The 18068-nt window shown below is 41.5% G+C and overlaps 1 protein-coding gene and 1 non-coding gene across 3 annotated transcripts in view; one reads left to right on the forward strand and one right to left on the reverse strand.

Annotated features, from left to right (window-relative positions):
- TENM1 (teneurin transmembrane protein 1) overlaps positions 1 to 18068 on the forward strand; it is an 849492-nt gene that overhangs the window by 679877 nt on the left and 151547 nt on the right. For both annotated transcript variants that reach the window (XM_038747613.1, XM_038747612.1), the window contains exon 15: positions 9929 to 10145. In XM_038747613.1, the coding sequence (XP_038603541.1) occupies positions 9929 to 10145 (217 nt within the window). The remainder of the gene's footprint in view (positions 1 to 9928; positions 10146 to 18068) is intronic.
- LOC119930150 lies at positions 5067 to 5204 on the reverse strand. Its single transcript, XR_005451640.1, has one exon. It is a non-coding gene; the product is annotated as a small nucleolar RNA SNORA7 (small nucleolar RNA).

Below are 18068 nucleotides of genomic sequence, written 5' to 3' on the forward strand. Positions count from 1 at the left end.
TAAATCATTAACAAATATGATTCATGCATTCAGTTGCATTTATTGAGCACTTACTGTGTGTAGCACATTGTACTAAGCGCTTGGAAAGGACAATACAGAAATAGAGACAATCCCTGCCCACAATGGGCTTACAGTCTTTGGGAGATTATCACTATTGTTGTTATTTCATTCATTCAGTCGTATTTATTAAGTACTTATTATGTGCAGAGCATTCTACTATGTGCTTGGGAGAGTACAGTACAACAATAAACAGTTACATTCCCTATCCACAAGGAGCTTACAGTCTGCGGAGGGGGGCAGGCAGAGAAACAATATTATTATTGTCTAAGGGTGGGGGAGACATTGTTATTATTACCTGACTTTAGTTTCTGGAGTTTCACATTAATGATACTCACATTAAGAGAAACAGCATGGCTCAGTAGAAAGAGCCCAGGCTTTGGAGTCAGAGGTCATGGGTTCAAATCCCAGCTCTGCCAATTGTCAGCTGTGTGACTTTGGGTAAGTCACTTAACTTCTCTGGTTCTCAGTTACCTCATCTGTAAAATGGGGATTAAGACTGAGAGCCCCCTGTGGGACAACCTGATCACCTTGTAACCTCCCAGCGCTTAGAACAGTGCTTTGCACATAGTAAGTGCTTAATAAATGTTATCATTATTATTATTATATTTCCTTTCCTGTCTGTGCTTCCCCTGCCATACTTGGGATTTGTAGAAATTCAGAAACAGTAGGAGTAGGTATGAGAAGCAATAAGGAAAAATATCAAGAAAGGATGTTTGGAAAGATTCTGTTCTCCAGGTTTAGGATCAGGATTGCCCAAGAATCAGTCAAGCAATCAGTCATAGTTAATGAGCACTCACTGCATGCAGAGCATGTTTTCAGCTCTTGGGAGAGTAAAGTGCAACAGAGAATCACCATTATAATCTAGAGTTTTATGCAAGTCTTAGCAAGAATAATTGGGCCCTCCAAACTTAATCAGTTAAAAACTCCTGTTTTAACTAGAATCTTTCTTATATTCAGTGGCTTAGATTCATAGCCTTCTAGTTAGAAGTTTCTACTTAAGTCATTTGCCTCAATAAAAGTGAAGGAAAGAGCTGGGAATAACCAAAGAACCTGACAGCGAGCAAAATATACACACATTTATTTATATACCTGTTTCTAGTTCCAACAGATGTCTCAGTGATTCAAACAGCAAGCCTCCTATACTGTTCATTAAGAGCAGCCTGTCTTTTTAAATTAACCAAAACCTTTGTTTTCCCCCTGTTATAAAAATTGGTTAATTATGTGAAGAGAAAGGTTTATAGGAAGGAGTAATTAACTAAGCACACACCTCGATTACCTGACCATTTCTCCCAGTTGTCTGGCCAAACTGATATTTTCTTTTCTAAGAACTAGTATTTTTCAAGGTGCTTTTACAATAGAAAATGTTATTTGAGTTACAATTAATAATAATGGTAATAATCAGAGTAATAATATCTTTAACCCATTGCACTATTATTTCAGAGCACTTTGATGAATTATCTCATGTTACCTGTAAGCAGTGATATTTCGATCAATAGTATTTATTGAGCGCTTACTGTTCAGACCACTGTACTAAATGCTTGGGATAACAACAGCACTTATGGCATTTACATTTAAGTGCTTACCATGTGCCAAGCACTGTTCTAAGCACTGGGGTAGATACAGAGTTGTCAATTTGGGTGTAATCCCTGTCCCAAATAGGGCTCACAGTCTTAATCCACATTTTACAGATAGCATAGTACAATAAAACTGAATTGGTAGACATGTTCCCTGCCCCCACTGAGCTTGCAGTGTAGAGTGGGATATGGACATTAATATAAATAACTTATGATGATGATGGTATTTATTAAGCGCTTCCTGGGTGCCAAGCACTGTTCTAATCACTGGGGTAGAAACAAGGTAATCAGGTTGTTCCATGTGGCGCTCACAGTCTTCATCCCCATTTTACGGGTGAGGTAACTGAGGCACAGAGAAGTTAAGTGACTTGCCCAGTGTCACACAGCTGACAAGTGGGAGAACCAGGATTAGAACCCACAGCCTCTGACTCCCAAGCCTGTGCTCTTTCCACCAAGCCATGCTGCTTCTCTATAATGCATATATAAAACATCCTCATGAAGAGAGAGCCAGATATTATGATTCCCATTTTCTATTTGAGGAAACTGGGGCCCGGGGAACTAAGATTTGACCTGTTGCCCGATGTCATATAGCAGATCAGTTGCTGAGCTGGGGCTTAAAGTCTCCTCTCTTGATCGGAGACCAGTGATCTTTACATCATGCCACAACACCTCTCACATGGGGAAAGCCTGACTCTTTGAGCAGTTCGGTTGTGGATTTTTTTCCCGTCTTCTAGGGCAGCATACATCAATCACAACCCTCAGCTGGCCTCAGAAACCTTTACGATGGACAGAGCACATTTCATTCCTGATAAGCCCTCTGCTCTCATGCTCAGAGGTCTTTCGATGGGAGGGCGAGTGAAGGACCCCTTCAGTCACAAATAGCCCTGGTCCCGTCAAGAAGCATCTGCAGGATAGCTAGCTCCTGGCCCTGGTCTGCCGCTTCCTCATTCCCAATGTCAAGATTCGCTGGGCTGAACTGCAGCAAACCAAAATACTAGTTACCCCATCCCTTTACATTGAATTGCTAAGTGGGCTAAATGCCGAATCTGTTATGCCGTACTCTCCCAAGCGCCTAATACAGCGCTCTGCAGACAGAATACAGTAAATGTGATCAATTTATTGATCGAGGCCGGGAATGCAATGAGCCTGAAGTAAGTTCCTTTCCTCCCACCTGGGCTGCTCTGCAATTTGACTGTGGATGACGTGCTCGAAATGGGCAAAGAATGAAGCGTTACCCATGATTGTCTGGGGGAAGATTTTTCCAGCGAAAATATGCATCTATTATCCATACTGAGGAAAGCAAAATAAAGCACTGCACCAAACATTTGTGGGAACTGTGCTATAGGGTCTCACCTCAGGTCTGTCTTGTTGGCCATCAGAGACGTCAGCATGCTTACTTAACTGGCAGAATTCTCCAGGTACAAATAGCCCCAATCCTTCACTATCCTGCCATCTTGGGAAGTTCTGAAAAAAGGGCTCTGTCAAATTTATAATGTTACATAAAACTTAAAAAGGAGAATCACAGGGAGAGCTATGGTTTATGGACTTTTTCATCACTGTTGACTAGCCTGCAAGGAAGAAGTTGAGACTACATCAGGAAAGGCATCAATCAGAGATCAAGGAATCCTAGAGTGCGATGAAACCTCAAAGGATGATCTAAACCCTCCAGGACAAATTTAAATTTAAATGTCCCCAGGGATGGAGACTTCCAAGTCTCTTGGTAATTTATTCCAGTGTTTCTCACTGGTAAATTTAATCATGATATTTCTTAAGCACTTTATATGTATCAAGCAGTGTTCTAATCTCTGGGGTAGATATAATTTAATCAGGTTGGACCCAGTCCCTGACCTATATGGGGCTCACAGTTTAAGTAGGAGGGAGAACATTTGACAGTTGAGGAAACTGGCACAGAGAGGTGAACTAACTTGCCCAAGGTCACACAGCAGGCATATGGCAGAGCCAGGATTAGCAGCATGGGCGAGTGGATACACTTGGGTTTGGGAGTCAGAAGGAACTGGGTTCTAATCCTGGCTCTGCCACATGTCTTTGCTGTGTGACCTTGGGCAAGTCACCTCACTGGACCTCAGTTAACTCATCTGCTAAATGGGGATTAAGACTGTGAGTCCCATGTGAGAAAGGGACCGTGTCCAACCTGATTTCCTTGTGGCTTAGTGGAAAGAGCCCGGGCTTGGGAGTCAGAGGTCATGGGTTCTAATCCCGGTTCCGCCATTTGTCAGCTGTGTGATCTTGGGCAAGTCACTTAACTTCTCTGTGCCTCAGTTACCTCATCTGTAAAATGGGGATGAAGACTGTGAGCCCCACCTTTGGACAAGCTGATTACCTTGTATCTACCCCAGTGCTTAGAACAGTGCTTGGCACATAGTAAGCACTTAACAAATACCAACATTATTATTATTATTATCTACTGCAGTATTTAGTACGGTGCTTGGCCCATAATAATTCCTGAACAAATACTACCATTATCATTATTACTATTATTATTATTATTAGGTCCTCCAATTCCTAGGCCTGTGCTCTTCCCGCTAAGCCATTCTGATAGTCAAGATGGTCTTTCCTGTCTGATCCAAATCTCTGCTTCCTTGATTTAAGTTCATTGCCTCCTGTTCATTCAACTCTGCAAGTGGAGAGCAACTGATCCTTATCCTTCTTATTAATCTTCTCCATGTACTTGAATATAGCCTTCTCTTCTCCAAGCTAGACCGCCCCAATTATTTGAAATTTTTATTTATTTGGAATATTTTCCATGCACTTCCATTTACTACCTCCAATTTCTCCACATCCCTTTTAAAGTTCTTTGATACTGGACATGCTACTTTTCTAAGTGTAAAAGATACAACTTTACTAAAGGTCTAACAAAGCAGGATATTATGAATGAATTGATTCCCAGCCTCTACATGTCAATGAAGCAGTGTGGCCTAATGGATAGAACAGAGGCCTGGAAGTAAGAAGGATCTGGGTTCTAATTTTGGCTCTGCCACTGGTCTGCAGTGTGACTTCTGGGAAGTCACATCATTTCTCTGAGCCTGAGGTACGTCATCTGTAAAACAGGGATTAAAACTGTGAGCCCTATGTAGGATATAGACTATGTCCACCCTGATTAGCTTGCTTGTATCTACCCCAGCGCTTAGTACAGTCCCTGACATATAGTAAGCATTTAACAAATAACTTAAAAAAACGCTACTCTACCCAATTGTCTTGTCTTGTGCCGTCAAGTCCTTTCTGACCCATAGCAACATTATGGACACATCTCTTTGAAAACGACCCGCTCTCCATCTGCAGTCATTCTGGTAGTGTACCCGTAGAGTTTTCTTGTAAAAATACAGAAGTGATTTACCATTTCCTCCTTCCACACAGTAAACTCAAGTCTCCACTCTCTCCCATGCTGCCGTTGCCCTGCATGGATGAGTTTTGACTTGTAGGAGATTGCCTTCCACTTGCTAGCCACTGGCCATGCTAGAAATGGAATGGGTAGGCCTCTGCTCGACTCTCCCTCCCGTAGCCAAGACTGGTAGAGTACTGGAAACTCTCCAGGTGTGACCCTCAGAGGGGACTCTTCCTACCCCAGTACCTTTTTAAAATAATGGGCCATTGTTGCTCGTAGTGAGCTGATGATTCCTTCCAGTCTTCAGCTCATTTTCAGATGTAAATGTGTTTAGTTAGTTTTTGTCCCACTCTGCAGTTGTTGTTATTGTCTTTTGTTTCTAAGAGTACTTCACAGGCCTCCTGTTGGTCCATTGGAAAGAGCACTGCAGCAAGGATCTCATCCCCTTTAGCGAAACACACAACTTCCCAATGTGCTGCAAACTGACTCCCTAGCAGGATTAGAACTGGCAGGGACAAGGGCATGCAAGTGGCCCTGAGCAAACCACTAGCACTAGGAACAGTTCCTCCTCACAAGTTCTTACTCCTTAAGTCTCAAAACCGAGGCTCTTCCATTATTCTTGACGAAAGACTCCATCATTGTCATCACTTACTTTGCTCTTGTCTTTACTGAATCTCATTCTTATTGTAGAACTGTTTTTCTTCTTCTCTGTCTCATCAGTGGTCCAGAAAGGAGGGTTTTAAGTACATTGGGAAGTAGGAGACATTTGTGGACAGGTGGAATTGACTCTGGTTAAATCAAAATGGACCAAAGTGATGATACTGTTTTATAGTTCAAAATGCGGTGAAAGCCTCGTGAGTTCAGAAGAGCCTAAGACCGAAATCAGCATAATCTTTAGAAGAGAAGATGACCCCTTTGAGAATGAGAATGGAGAAAAAAGGCTTAGAAGGAATCTGGGAGGAGTATCTGAGGTGAAGGAGGAGGAAAAGGGGTTCATAGCATATTTGGAAATCCCCCCAAAGGCAAAGCCCAACTATATAAATACCGCACTGTTAGAAGCCTAAAAAAGAAGATAGATTTATTGGAATGATTGGCAGTCTCTGAGGACTTAGGTACAATATGAATCTCTGAAATGTAGCAGATCCTATAGTAAAGCTAATAAGATGCAATGCGGCTACTACAGGAAAACTAGGGATGGGACATGAATGGGAGAAAAACCTCAATAAGAAGGATGTAAAAACCTACCACACGAGAAAAGCACTGCAGAAATTCCTGTGGGTAGACGTTTCTTAATTAAACAACAAAAACACCTGAACAGAATGAGGAGCTCAAGGCAGAATGTCGTAGAAAGTAATAATGGAAATTTTCAATTACTGAACTCTCTTATAGATTGACTAATAACTCATCAGTATGAGAAGGGAAGGATTTTGGATGTGGTAGATGGCTTTTCTGGAACAATTAGTCCTAGAACTCACTAGGAAAGATAATATACTGGATTTAATTCTAAGTAGTGGTTAAGTGTGAGAGCCTCACAGGAATAGCTATCACAAGGCAATTAAGTTTAGTATTGTTGCTGGAGAGAGAGGCCCCACCCCCAAAATCAATGGAAGGATATGACATTTTAGAAAAAGGAAGACTGTTAAAATGTGAAATTTAGGATCAGAAGCTTTAAAATTCTAACTCTTTAAAACCAGAGATAGATGGCTGCCCTGGAACAAAAAGAAAAGGAAGAACCAAACAGAAGTCATGTATTGCTAGCTATTAGAGTGAAAGAGGCCAATGGAAGAAAAATGCCTCTAATATAAAAATGAGACTTTCAAACAAAAGCCCTTAGAGTGCCAAATCAGGGATTAACAGAAATTTAGGGAGGCCCGAAAGGAATTTGAGGAGTACCATAAGGGCCATAACAAAATGAATAAAAGACTTTTCATAGGTATTAATGGCAGGATTACATCTAGGGAATCAGTGGAGCCACTGATTGTTAATAGTAAAAATAATTAAGCCAAGCACTGTTCTTAAGTGTGGTAGATACAAGTTAAGCAGATTGGACACAGTCTCTGTCCCACATGGGGCTCACAGTCTTAATCCCCACTTTTACAGATGACCTAACTGAGGCCCGGAGAAGTTAAGTCACTTGCCGAAGATCACACTGCAGACATTGGCAGAGCGGGGTTTAGAACCCAGGTCCTTGTCTCCCAGGCCCAAAGTCTATACACTGAGCCCTGCTGCTTCTCATAAAAGGTGATCATAAAGGTACACTCATGGAGGAAGGGAATATAGCAAATAGGGTCAGTGAATTCTTTAGTTGAGTTCTGAGGTGGTGAAACTGGTTACCACAGAACATTGTGCAGACAGAATATCAGTAAGGTCAAAGAGATAAAGTAATGGAAGAGAGTAAAATCAAGGGCATAGGAAGATCAACTTGATGTGTGGACAAAAGCCTGATTTCAGGATATTAGCAGGCAAATTTAGGGCTGTGAGACTGTCTATGCCTAACTCATGATAAATACACCAGAAGAACAAATTCTGGGACTGATCTCTGTGGGATGCACTACTTGATATGTCTTGCAAGATTGACAAGAACCATCTGATGACTCCCCTTCGGTATAACTCTTAAGTCAGTCGTAAATGATCTTACCGTACAGACCATACTATACCATATATATGGGTGTCTGGAAAGATCAATGCAGAACCCCCCAGTTCCAGTCATATTGTGTGCATATGAGTACGGGAATGTAAAGGGCAAAGCTCCTCCAGTTGTCTCAGCTTGATGAGTTTGTAAAGGAACAAGAAATATGAAATAGCAAAGAACTGGAGCTGCAGAAAAGTTAGCAAATAGGAAAGAAAAGCTTCTTTGTTCAAGAGTGTCAGAAGCCACTCTTAAAGAAGAAATTCCCACTCCTCAAAAACTTCCAGGGGTTTCTTATCCACCTCCGCATCAAACAGTAACTTCTGTCGGCTTTAAATAATTCAATCAGCTTGCCCCTCCTATCTTACTTTTTAGATTTTCTACTGCATCCCCAGCCTTCAGACTCTGTTCTCCCAATGCCAGCCTACTCACTGTACCTCAGTCTCACCTATCTGGCTTATCAACTCCTTGTTCACATCCTCCCTCTGGCCTGGAACTATTTCCCACTTCACGTACCCAAGACCACCCCTCTCCCCACATCGAAAGCCTTATTCACATCACATCTCCTCCAAGAGACCTTCCTCAGTTAAGTCCTCTTTTCTCTGGCTCTCTCTTCCTTCTGGGTCATCTTGCCATATGGATCTGTGCCCTTTGAACATTTAATATTCACCCCACCGTTAGTGCCACTTAGTGCCACCTTAGTGCCACCCTTATGTACAGATCGATAATTTATTTTAATGTTTGTGTCCCCCCCCCCCCCCCAAATACTGCGAGCTCATTGAGGTCAGGGAACGTATCTCCCAAGTGCTTAGTACAGGGAGATATACAGTAAGTGCTCAATAAATGCTTTCTTATGCTCTTTGCTAGCTGCTTTTAGGTGCTGGGCACTGTACTAAGCACTGACATATAAAAGCTAATCAGGTTGGACACAGTCCGTGTCCCACATGGGGCTCACAGTCTTAATCCCCATTTTACAGATGAGGTAACTGAGGCACAAAGAAGTCGATTGACTTACCCAAGATCACACAGCAGACAGTAGTGAAACCAGGATTAGAACCCAGGTCCTTCTGACTCCCAAGCCACGCTGTTTCTCAGGGATTTATTGAATGACATTGCTTTGCTACAGGTAGATGTGGTTACTGAGTGTTAAACCACTTTTGAATCAATTTACTTTTGTGCATTCCAAAGTGGGTTTCGACACATAAAATACCAGCATAGACAAATACCAGCACTTATCTGCAAAGTGTCTGCATTTCGGCTCTCTGTTTAATTTAACAGGTAAGAAATTTTGGTTCTTAGGGTAATTTGGAAAGAGTTTTCAAAATTTTTGGGCTGCAAAAGCTATACGTGGTCACCAGTATTTTCCAGCAGTCTGCTGCGATCTATTCCTTTTGCCCTGACCATCACCACAATGCAGCCACTTCTCTTGGTAGAAATGTAAACCATAAGTTTGCCGGAACTGCACACAGTCCCCCTCCAACCCCACCTCAGATTCCCCTAAAAACCATACCCCGGGAGCCACATATTTCATTTTACTTGTTTGCAATCCTCTCCCTGATTTCCTTAACCCGTAAACCAATAGGCCAGGATTATTTTCAAGGCTGTGATAGTTAATTTCCCAATGCTGCCTGATCCAGATTTGTTTTTTGTCTGCAAAAACTTTAGAGAAAGTGAAGAAAAAAGGCATTGCCATTTCTTGAACTCATGATTCACTTGGTGCCTTATTCTAATGGCCTCACACATAGTTAATGGCCACAAATGCCACCTCTGAGCATCATTGGAATGCCACACTCCAAAAGCCTGCAATATCCAACTCTCATCTTTGTACTCTCTGAAGACAGCTACAAAACATAGTTTTTTTTAATTGTTTGTTTAATGGGTAAATGTTTCGGCAGTTCTCTTTACTCCAATTATCGGCCAGGGACCAGAAACTGTAGAAGAAGGAGCTTGTAGACAAAGGGTCAGAAGATATCTTTCGGTCCTCGGTCTGTGACTCATTAACAGAATGGCCTTGAGCAAGTTTAGTTAATTTCTCTGTGCCCCAGTTTCCCCATTGGATATATGGGATAGGAAGTGCTTTTTAAAAAATTCACAGATCAGGAATCACTTGAGATTAAATAATGGATTTGATACATATTGAGCTCCTCAGAAAAGAGTGTATTTTAACCTTAGTATACTCTTATTACATTTCATGAAAGCCTAGCAAACTGATGAGATTCCCTGCTGAAAACATGTGTAAGCAGTCATCTTAATTTATTTTTCTTTACTTCTCCTAAGCTGAATTGTTTTTGTTTATTTGGGTTTTTTTTCCTGCTTTTCCAGATGGTTTGACTGACTGTGTGGACCCTGATTGTTGTCAGCAAGGCAATTGCTATGCGAGTCCTCTCTGCCAAGGCTCACCTGACCCTCTTGACCTCATTCAGCAAAGTCAGCCTCTTTATTCTCAGCATCCTCCAAGCCTCTTCTATGACCGCATCAGATTCCTCATCGGCAAGGACAGTACTCATGTCATTCCTGGAGAAGTCTCCTTTGATAGCAGGTACGTTATTTGATCATTCAGACCAGCATTAGTTTTTTTTCTAATCAAGCAATTATAAATCACAGTTATCTTATAATAAACTGTTTCTTCAGGAAGTTGGGCTATTCCCAGTCCCACTGATTATTCATGCCGATTACATGTTTTTTGATTAATGCTACCATGAGAGTTCCAAGCAGAACCAACAGAATGGTTAAGATGGCAAGCCCATTTCCCAATAAATTAGCTCCTTAAAAATTTCAAAAACATATATTCCACCCCTAATGATGTGAGAAATAAGTCCTCATAAATTGAGGATTAATTTCAGTTGGCCATTGTCTGGGATCCTTCTTGGGAGTTCCTGAAAGTCTTATTTTTTTATTCTTTGAGTGGAAATATTGATTTTTCAGGTGCTAAAATGTTCAAGGTGGATCCCTGGAGAAAGGGAAAATGGTGGGAGGGCAAATGACTAAGCTTGGAGTTCTTGAGCAAGTGGATTCTTTTCTGTCATTTGTGGTGTTCCCTATTTTCATTCCAGTGTCACTGGGCATTTCCTGGAAATAAGTATTGAGATATTTGAAGAAAACGTTGATGAGAACTGCTGTTACATAGGATATGCCCCGTACTTTAATAGTGAGGTTAAAGATGGAGATTTTCATTGTGTCAGGAAGATGGCAAAAAATGCTATTGTATATAATGCACACATAAATATACGCTTGAATTCTTATAACTATTTGAGCTTACTTTAAAATACATATTTTATTCTTCATATTTAGTCTTCTAGACTGCGAGCCCACTGTTGGGTAGGGACTTTCTCTATATGTTGCCAGCTTGTACTTCCCAAGTACAGTGCTCTGCACACAGTAAGCGCTCAATAAATACGATTGATTGATTGATTGATATTTGGACGGCATAACTGGTTTTCAGAGCGATACCCGAGAGTTAGAGCCACCACACCAAGTGGATACAGTGCTCTGTACACAGTAAGCACTAAGTAAATACGATTGAATGAAGTGGATGGCAGGTGGGTGCTTAGCTTATTTATTCAGAAGGCGGAAGAGCGCCTACTAAAGCTCCAAACGGCAGAAGGAGACCCAAAGATTTTGCAAAACGTTCATGGCGGCCAGGGGTGGCTCCAAAAGGTCCATGATGAGTCTCAGTAGCAAGGAGTCAGCAACATATTTTTATGAGCCAGTTAAAAGTGTGGCTTGGGCTTGTCGTTTTCCCACACAGCAATACAGGGAGGAAGCTATGGGCGCGTTATCGCCTTGGGAAGTATCTTCTCGACCAAGTCCAGATGTGTGGGTTTGTCTTTGCTCTATGATGTGTAACCGTCCTCTTCATAAGAGGAAGCGGCATGGCGTAGTGGATAGAACATGGGCCTGGGGGTCAGAAGGTCATAGGTTCTAACCCTAGCTCTGCCACTTGTCCGCTGTGTGACCTTGGGCAACTCACGTCACTTCTCTGTGCCTCACATACCTCATCTGGACACAGTGGAGATTGAGACTGTGAGCCCTACGTGGCTTAGTACAGTAGCTGGCAGAAGGGTAACCAAGCCCAAGTGCTTAGTACAGTGCCTGGCACACAGTAAGTGCTTTACAACCACTATTATTATTATTATTTATTATTATTAATAAAATAAGAACTACATTCCTGAAGTTGGGCCATTCTGCACCTGGTGCCGGGATGTGGTTATTCTTTATCAGAGGCCTTCCTCCCAGAAATATGTTGGTTAATAATAATAATAATGGTATTTGTTAAGCACTCACTATGTGCCAAGCACTGTTCTAAGCCCTGGGGTAGATCTAAGGTAATCAGGTTGTCCCATATGGGGCTCACAGTCTTCATCCCCATTTTACAGATGAGGTAACTGAGGCCCACAGAAGTTAAGTGACTTGCCCAAAGTCACACAGCTGACAGCTGGTGGAGTTCTGTTCGATTGTGCGTAATGCCGTTGTGCAGACTCTAGAGGTCATAGCTAAGCGCTTAGTACAGTCCTCTGCACACAGTAAGTGCTCAATAAACGATTGAATGAATGAATAGCTAGGACAACTAAAAAAGGCCTCCTTCTGGGCCCGGGAGTCTTTCGGGCTCTCCTTCCCACCCCATACCTTCAGAAAATAACGAAGTTCTTCTGCAAACCCCGCTACAGATGGTAAAGATGTTGGTTTTTTTTCCATGAAGCTTCTTTCAAGTGACTCAACAAAGTGAAAATGGCATTTTAGAAATGATGGTACTTTAAATTCCTTTGGGTTTTGCTCAGGGTCATTGAGGGTTGGAAACAAGAGATGGGTAGTGCTCACAAAGATTATTGCTTCTCCGCCCTCAGTTTGAGCACTTTGCTGTATCTGGACTGAAACTATAACCTTTCCAAAGTCTAAGGGTTTTTTTTCAATGTTTTTCATTATTGGGCAGACCTGACCTTCTTCTTCCTTTAATAGGCCTAGAAGTAGCATGGTGTAGTAGAAACAGTACAGGCCTAGAAATCAGAAGGACCTAGGTTCTAATCCTGACTCCTCGACTTGTTCCTTGTGTGACCTTGGGCAAGTCACTTCACTACTCTGTGCCTCGGCTATCTCATCTGTAAAACGGGGATTAAGATTGTGAGCCCCAGGTGGGACAGGGACTGTGTCCAAACTGATCGGCTCTTATCTACCGCAGTGTTTAGTACCGTTCCTGGCAAATAATAAGTGCTTAACAAATACCATAAAAAATGCAGGAGAAAGATCTGTTCTTCTGTATTGTACTCTTCCAAGTACTTAGTACAGTGTCCTGGATATAGTAAGTTCTCAGTAAATACAATTGATTGATTAAAAATGATTCTACCAGACTTCTCTACTTCTATAGGTTTGGGCAATCATCTCTCATTTTGAGAGATTTCTCCCAACCCTTGGATGGTTTTCTGAGAGGTTACAATGCACAAGGGCTATTTGAACCATAAAATATCCTTATTTGGCAGTGAAAGAATGAAACTGGAACAGTACTGCCATGTTCCAGGCGCTGTAGTAATGACAACAATGAGTCACTTGATTCTGTAATTGTCCACTGCATCCTGGGTTGGGATAAATATATGTAAGGCACGACGGGCAGTTGTACAAACAAATACTAAAAGGGAAGTGTTATCGTGATGCATTGGATCCTCTTGTAGGTTGAGACATGAGAGGAAAGAATTGTGCCTTGTGACTTAGAGCATGAAATTTTGAAAACGTAGAAAAGTGAAGACTAATCTGAGCCCCTGTGGATCAACTTCACGCATCAGTGGAGTTTGCTGGTAGCTGCAGTCGACAGTGAGAGCAAGCCTATTACTTGAATAAAGTTAATGCCCTTCATCTGGTGTGCTGAGGCTTTTGCAGTGTATTGGCCAGGTGCAGGTAAATTATTATTCTGCTTTGCAGGTCCCCCGTTAAATTATACGCAGTAGCTGTTGCTTCTGAGATCTCTGAAATTCGAATTGAGTTCCACCAGAGTTGTTTGCATTTTTCAGAGGAAAGAAAATGTGTATTAAGGATACAGTGCTCTCCCCTAGGTCCTAGTTATTTGTATTTTTTCTAGGGAAATTGCAAGTAGATTTTTAAAAGTAGAGATATGTGTCTCGACATAGGGCTTTGTTCTGCAGGATGAAACTTTATGCAGACATGCCTGATTTTTCCTTTTGGATCAACTAATGTGTCTTGGAGCAAATGGATAGAAAAATAACCACTGGAATGAACCAAGTCATCTAGGAGTGATTTTTTTTTTTTAATCCAGATGGTGGTTTTCAGGGAATTCTTACACGAATGCTCGCTTTGGCTGTTGAGACCAATTGGAGCTAATGGTGATGGGTCTTAGCAAGTTTGCAATGAATAATTCACTTTGGTCTGGTAGGGAACAGAGCCAAGCAAGCGACTCAGATTCCTCAAGAATGAGTAATTGGTTCGTTACCTACCCGGACCAAAGACTCGGTCTCCTGGTGCTGATTGGGCAGGTTGTGATTCCTACAGTTGAATTATCACCAGGTCTGTTACCTTTTGTGTACCCTAAGGTGTAGGATTCAGGGAAGTGGAGAGAAGAGGGTCCGCAAGAGACTTAATTTTCCAGGCAGAAGAATTTCTATTGAGAGGGTTAGCTAATGAGCCTTCCCATCGTCTCAGACAACCAAAAGTGAATTATTTAGCGTTTAGATGATTTACTAATCAGCAGCAGAGAGCAGTTAACTCAGCCTTCATTGTTGCAAAACTTAAGGGGTGTTTTTCCTGCTCGCAAGCAAGTTTGCTGGAGCGGCAACCTGCAAATGTATTGAATTTTCCCCTTTTGGTGACCTGTAGTGATTCAGAAATTCCTGACTTCTGTTCAGGCTCACGAGTTTCAATGCAACAAAAATCCCCCATGTAGTCTTACCTCTGCAGAATCTTTGCATATTTTCATAAATGAATGGGGTTTATTTTGTTGCCCAGGTTTACCTCAGATGGGACTGCAGAGTAACCAAAAAACTCTACGTGCCCTGCATGGCATAATACTTTGCAACAATGCAGATAGTTGAACAGAAGCATTATTAATTTTGAGGACCTCAGCATTTAATCACTATTAATAATATGAAAGGTTTTTATAAGTATGCAAAACAGGAGTTCACTGAACTAATTGGAACTAGTAATTTGCAAAGGTACGCACTTTACCCCACATCACTAATGGGGAAGAGCATCTTGAATTGCACCATGAACAGTTGTCTATCTTGGGCAACACTCGCTATTAGTGCAGCTGTTACTTGCCAAAATCATTTAGTGTGTTTTGGGATTTTTTGGTATCCACAGGAAGCCCACTATGTAGAAGCAGTCTGGCTTATCTGTAAAATGGATGAAGACTGTAAGCCCCACTTGGAACATGGACTGTGTCCAACATGATTAGCTTGTATCTATCCCAGCATTTGGAACAGTGCTTAGCACATAGTAAGTGCTTAAAAATACTGTTTTAAAAAAGAAGCCTATGTTCATTCAAATCAGGTTTTTCAAGGGCCACAGAGGCAAATCTGATTGTGGTTTTCTTCCTGCATAAAAGTCACATGATTTTTATCTAATTTCTCTGTCATCTCAAGCATCCAATATAGGAAAAAGCCAACTTAAATTGGGGCTAATGTTTTCCTTTTGTTTCACTAGAAATATCTCTAACCAGGGGCAAATAACCATATTTAAAAAAAGCCCCCAATCTATATTTTCTATTATTCCATTACCAAAATGGAGTGTATTGTAGTGGGTTGTATTTTACTCCTCAAGCGCTTAGCCCAGTGTTCTGCACAGGATATGCTCATTAAATATTATTGAGGGAGCAAGTGCCGACTTCAGTGAGCCCAGAAACTGTCGATGTTAGCCTCCTCTTATGAAGATGATGGCATTTGTTAAACGCTTACTATGTGCAAAGCACTATTCTAAGCACTGGGGTGGATACAAGGTGATCAGATTGTCCCACGTGGGGCTCACAGTCTTAATCCCCATTTTACAGATGAGGTAACTGAGGCACAGAGAAGTTAAGTGACTTGCCCAAAGTCACACAGCTAACAAGTGACAGAGCCGGGATTAGAACCCATGACCTCTGGATCCCAAGCCCGTGCTCCTTCCACTGAGCCTCGCTGCTTCTCTTATGGACTATTCCTTTGGACTAGCCACAAGCCAGAAGGATTCAGTCGGTCTGCCGTATTTAAAGAAAAATGAAATAGCAGTTGTTGATATAGGCATTTTTATAGCATTCTGGAAGTGACATATGCATTAACATTGGTGCCATTCTGGGGGAGATATATATTAGAAAATGACATGCAGTTAGAGAATATAAATTTATTGACTAATCTAAAATAATCAAGTGAAATATATAAATATTAGGAGTAAAGGATCAGTGTAAGATTATAGTGGGGCAGATTCTGGTTGTAAATTAGTCATTTAGGCTGGAGCATTAATTTCATGAGTCCTCTTTAGTCAGATGGAGCAGTAAATTAGTTAGGGAAGCCTAATGGCCTGAAAGAGTTAATAGCCAAAGCAGAGATTCTAAAATGCTACAACTAGAGGACTCTGCCCTTCTATCTATAAGGCAAGGATAGCAAGGCCATTCCTTAAGTCCTAACAGCCGAATTTGTTGGGGAAAGGAGGGAAAACCAGAGAAGTGCTATATCTTAATCCTTCATCCCAAATGAATACATTATGTCTCCCTTTCTTTACGGGACTTTCACATGGCTAAGGGGCAAGTCTCTGAGAGAGCTGGAGAAAGAATCCAGAATGTCCTCGACTCTATCCCGGGGTCCAATTACTAGCTCTTGATTAGGACTATTTTGAATACAGACCTTCATGATTATTAAGTTGGGGAAAGGCAGAATGGTCAGATCCTTGACTTTGAAATAATTTCCTACAAAAGAGCTCTCCTGTTGTTAGCAGAAGCAAGGTTATAATAATAACATAATAATGGTATTTGTTAAGCACTTACTATGTGCCAAGCATCGTTCTAAGCTTTGGGGTAGATACGAGGTAATCAGGTTGTTCCACATAGGGCTTACATTCATAATCCCCATTTTACAAATGAGGTAACTGAGTCTCCCAGGTATTTAGTACTGAGCTCTGCACATAGTAGGCACTCAATAAATACGATTGACTGACTGACAATTACATTTTTCTCCCAAACTATATTTACATTTGAGAATTAAGCAATGAGGCCCATGAATTCTAATGAGTGTGTTTGTACAATAATAATAATGATAATGATGGTATTTGGTAAGCACTTACTATATGCCAAGCACTGTTCTGAGCACTGGGGTAGATAAAAGGTGATCAGGTTGTCCCACGTGGGGCTTACAGTCTACATCCCCATTTTACATATGAGGTAACTGAGGCACAGAGAAGTGAAGTGGCTTGCCCAAAGTCACACAGCTGATAAGTGGCAGAGCCAGGATTAGAAACCACAGCCTCTGACTCCGAAGCCCGTGCTCCTGGCACTAAGCCACATGGCTTCTCTAACTCCCCAGCCTTGAGCCCAATTTTGTTTCTTGAAGATTTTAATAATAAATTTAATGCAGTAAGTTACAATTTTTTCACCAATTTTATTTTCAGTCTAGTTTTTGATGCAAGTTCCTTGCTAGAATTTAATCTTGTCCCCTGAGGTGTTGAATGAGCTTTGGAAATCTGACCCAAAAGACCCGCAACAACAAATAAGGAAATAAAAGAATGAAGCAAAGAGATGATGAAGTCTACCAATAATTTGAGAATGCACAGACAGTAGCAAATAGAGAAAGTATTACACATTTTGAATCACAGCTGTGAACAGGCAACTTAGTTAAATCAGTTGCTCAGTAAAGTGTACCGGAACTTGGTTAGAATTACTCCCTCTTTGGGCCAACCAGCTAGAGAAATCAGCCATGGAGTTCCCTGAAATGTAATTCCTGGAGAATTACAAATCGAGGCAGTGGTGACAACTAGGTAGGTTGCCAGCAATTCGTATTCTCCAGAATATAGAGAAAAAGACAAGTTCCTGATAGATATTCTGTCCCTCCCATTTTTCAAGGTATAGTTGAGTATAGTTTCCTAACTGCCAGCATATTGCTTAGCTCCCTAATAATTGAGTTTGAGGCTCTTTTATAAAAGTTCAGGGAAACGAAGGTTATTCAATTTTTGCCCATGGAGAGATGATTGTGGAAAGCATCAGGCTGTAGAACAAACATGCACACGTACATCTGGTAGTTCTTTCTCTACAGGGAGGAAAAGAACAGGGAAGCAGCCTGGCCTAGTGGATAGAGCATGGGCCTAGGGGTTAGAAGGACCTGAGTTCTGCCACTTTTCTGCTGCATGATCTTGGACAAGTCACTTCACTTTTCTACACCTGTTACCTCATCTGTAAAATGGGGATGAAGACTGCGAGCTTCGTGTAGGATAGGGACTGGGTCCAACCTGATTATCTTGTATCTACCAAAGCACTTAGAACAGTGCTTGACACACAGTA

Source organism: Tachyglossus aculeatus, chromosome 6, assembly GCF_015852505.1.
Source record: "Tachyglossus aculeatus isolate mTacAcu1 chromosome 6, mTacAcu1.pri, whole genome shotgun sequence".
NCBI classification, from domain to species: domain Eukaryota; kingdom Metazoa; phylum Chordata; class Mammalia; order Monotremata; family Tachyglossidae; genus Tachyglossus; species Tachyglossus aculeatus.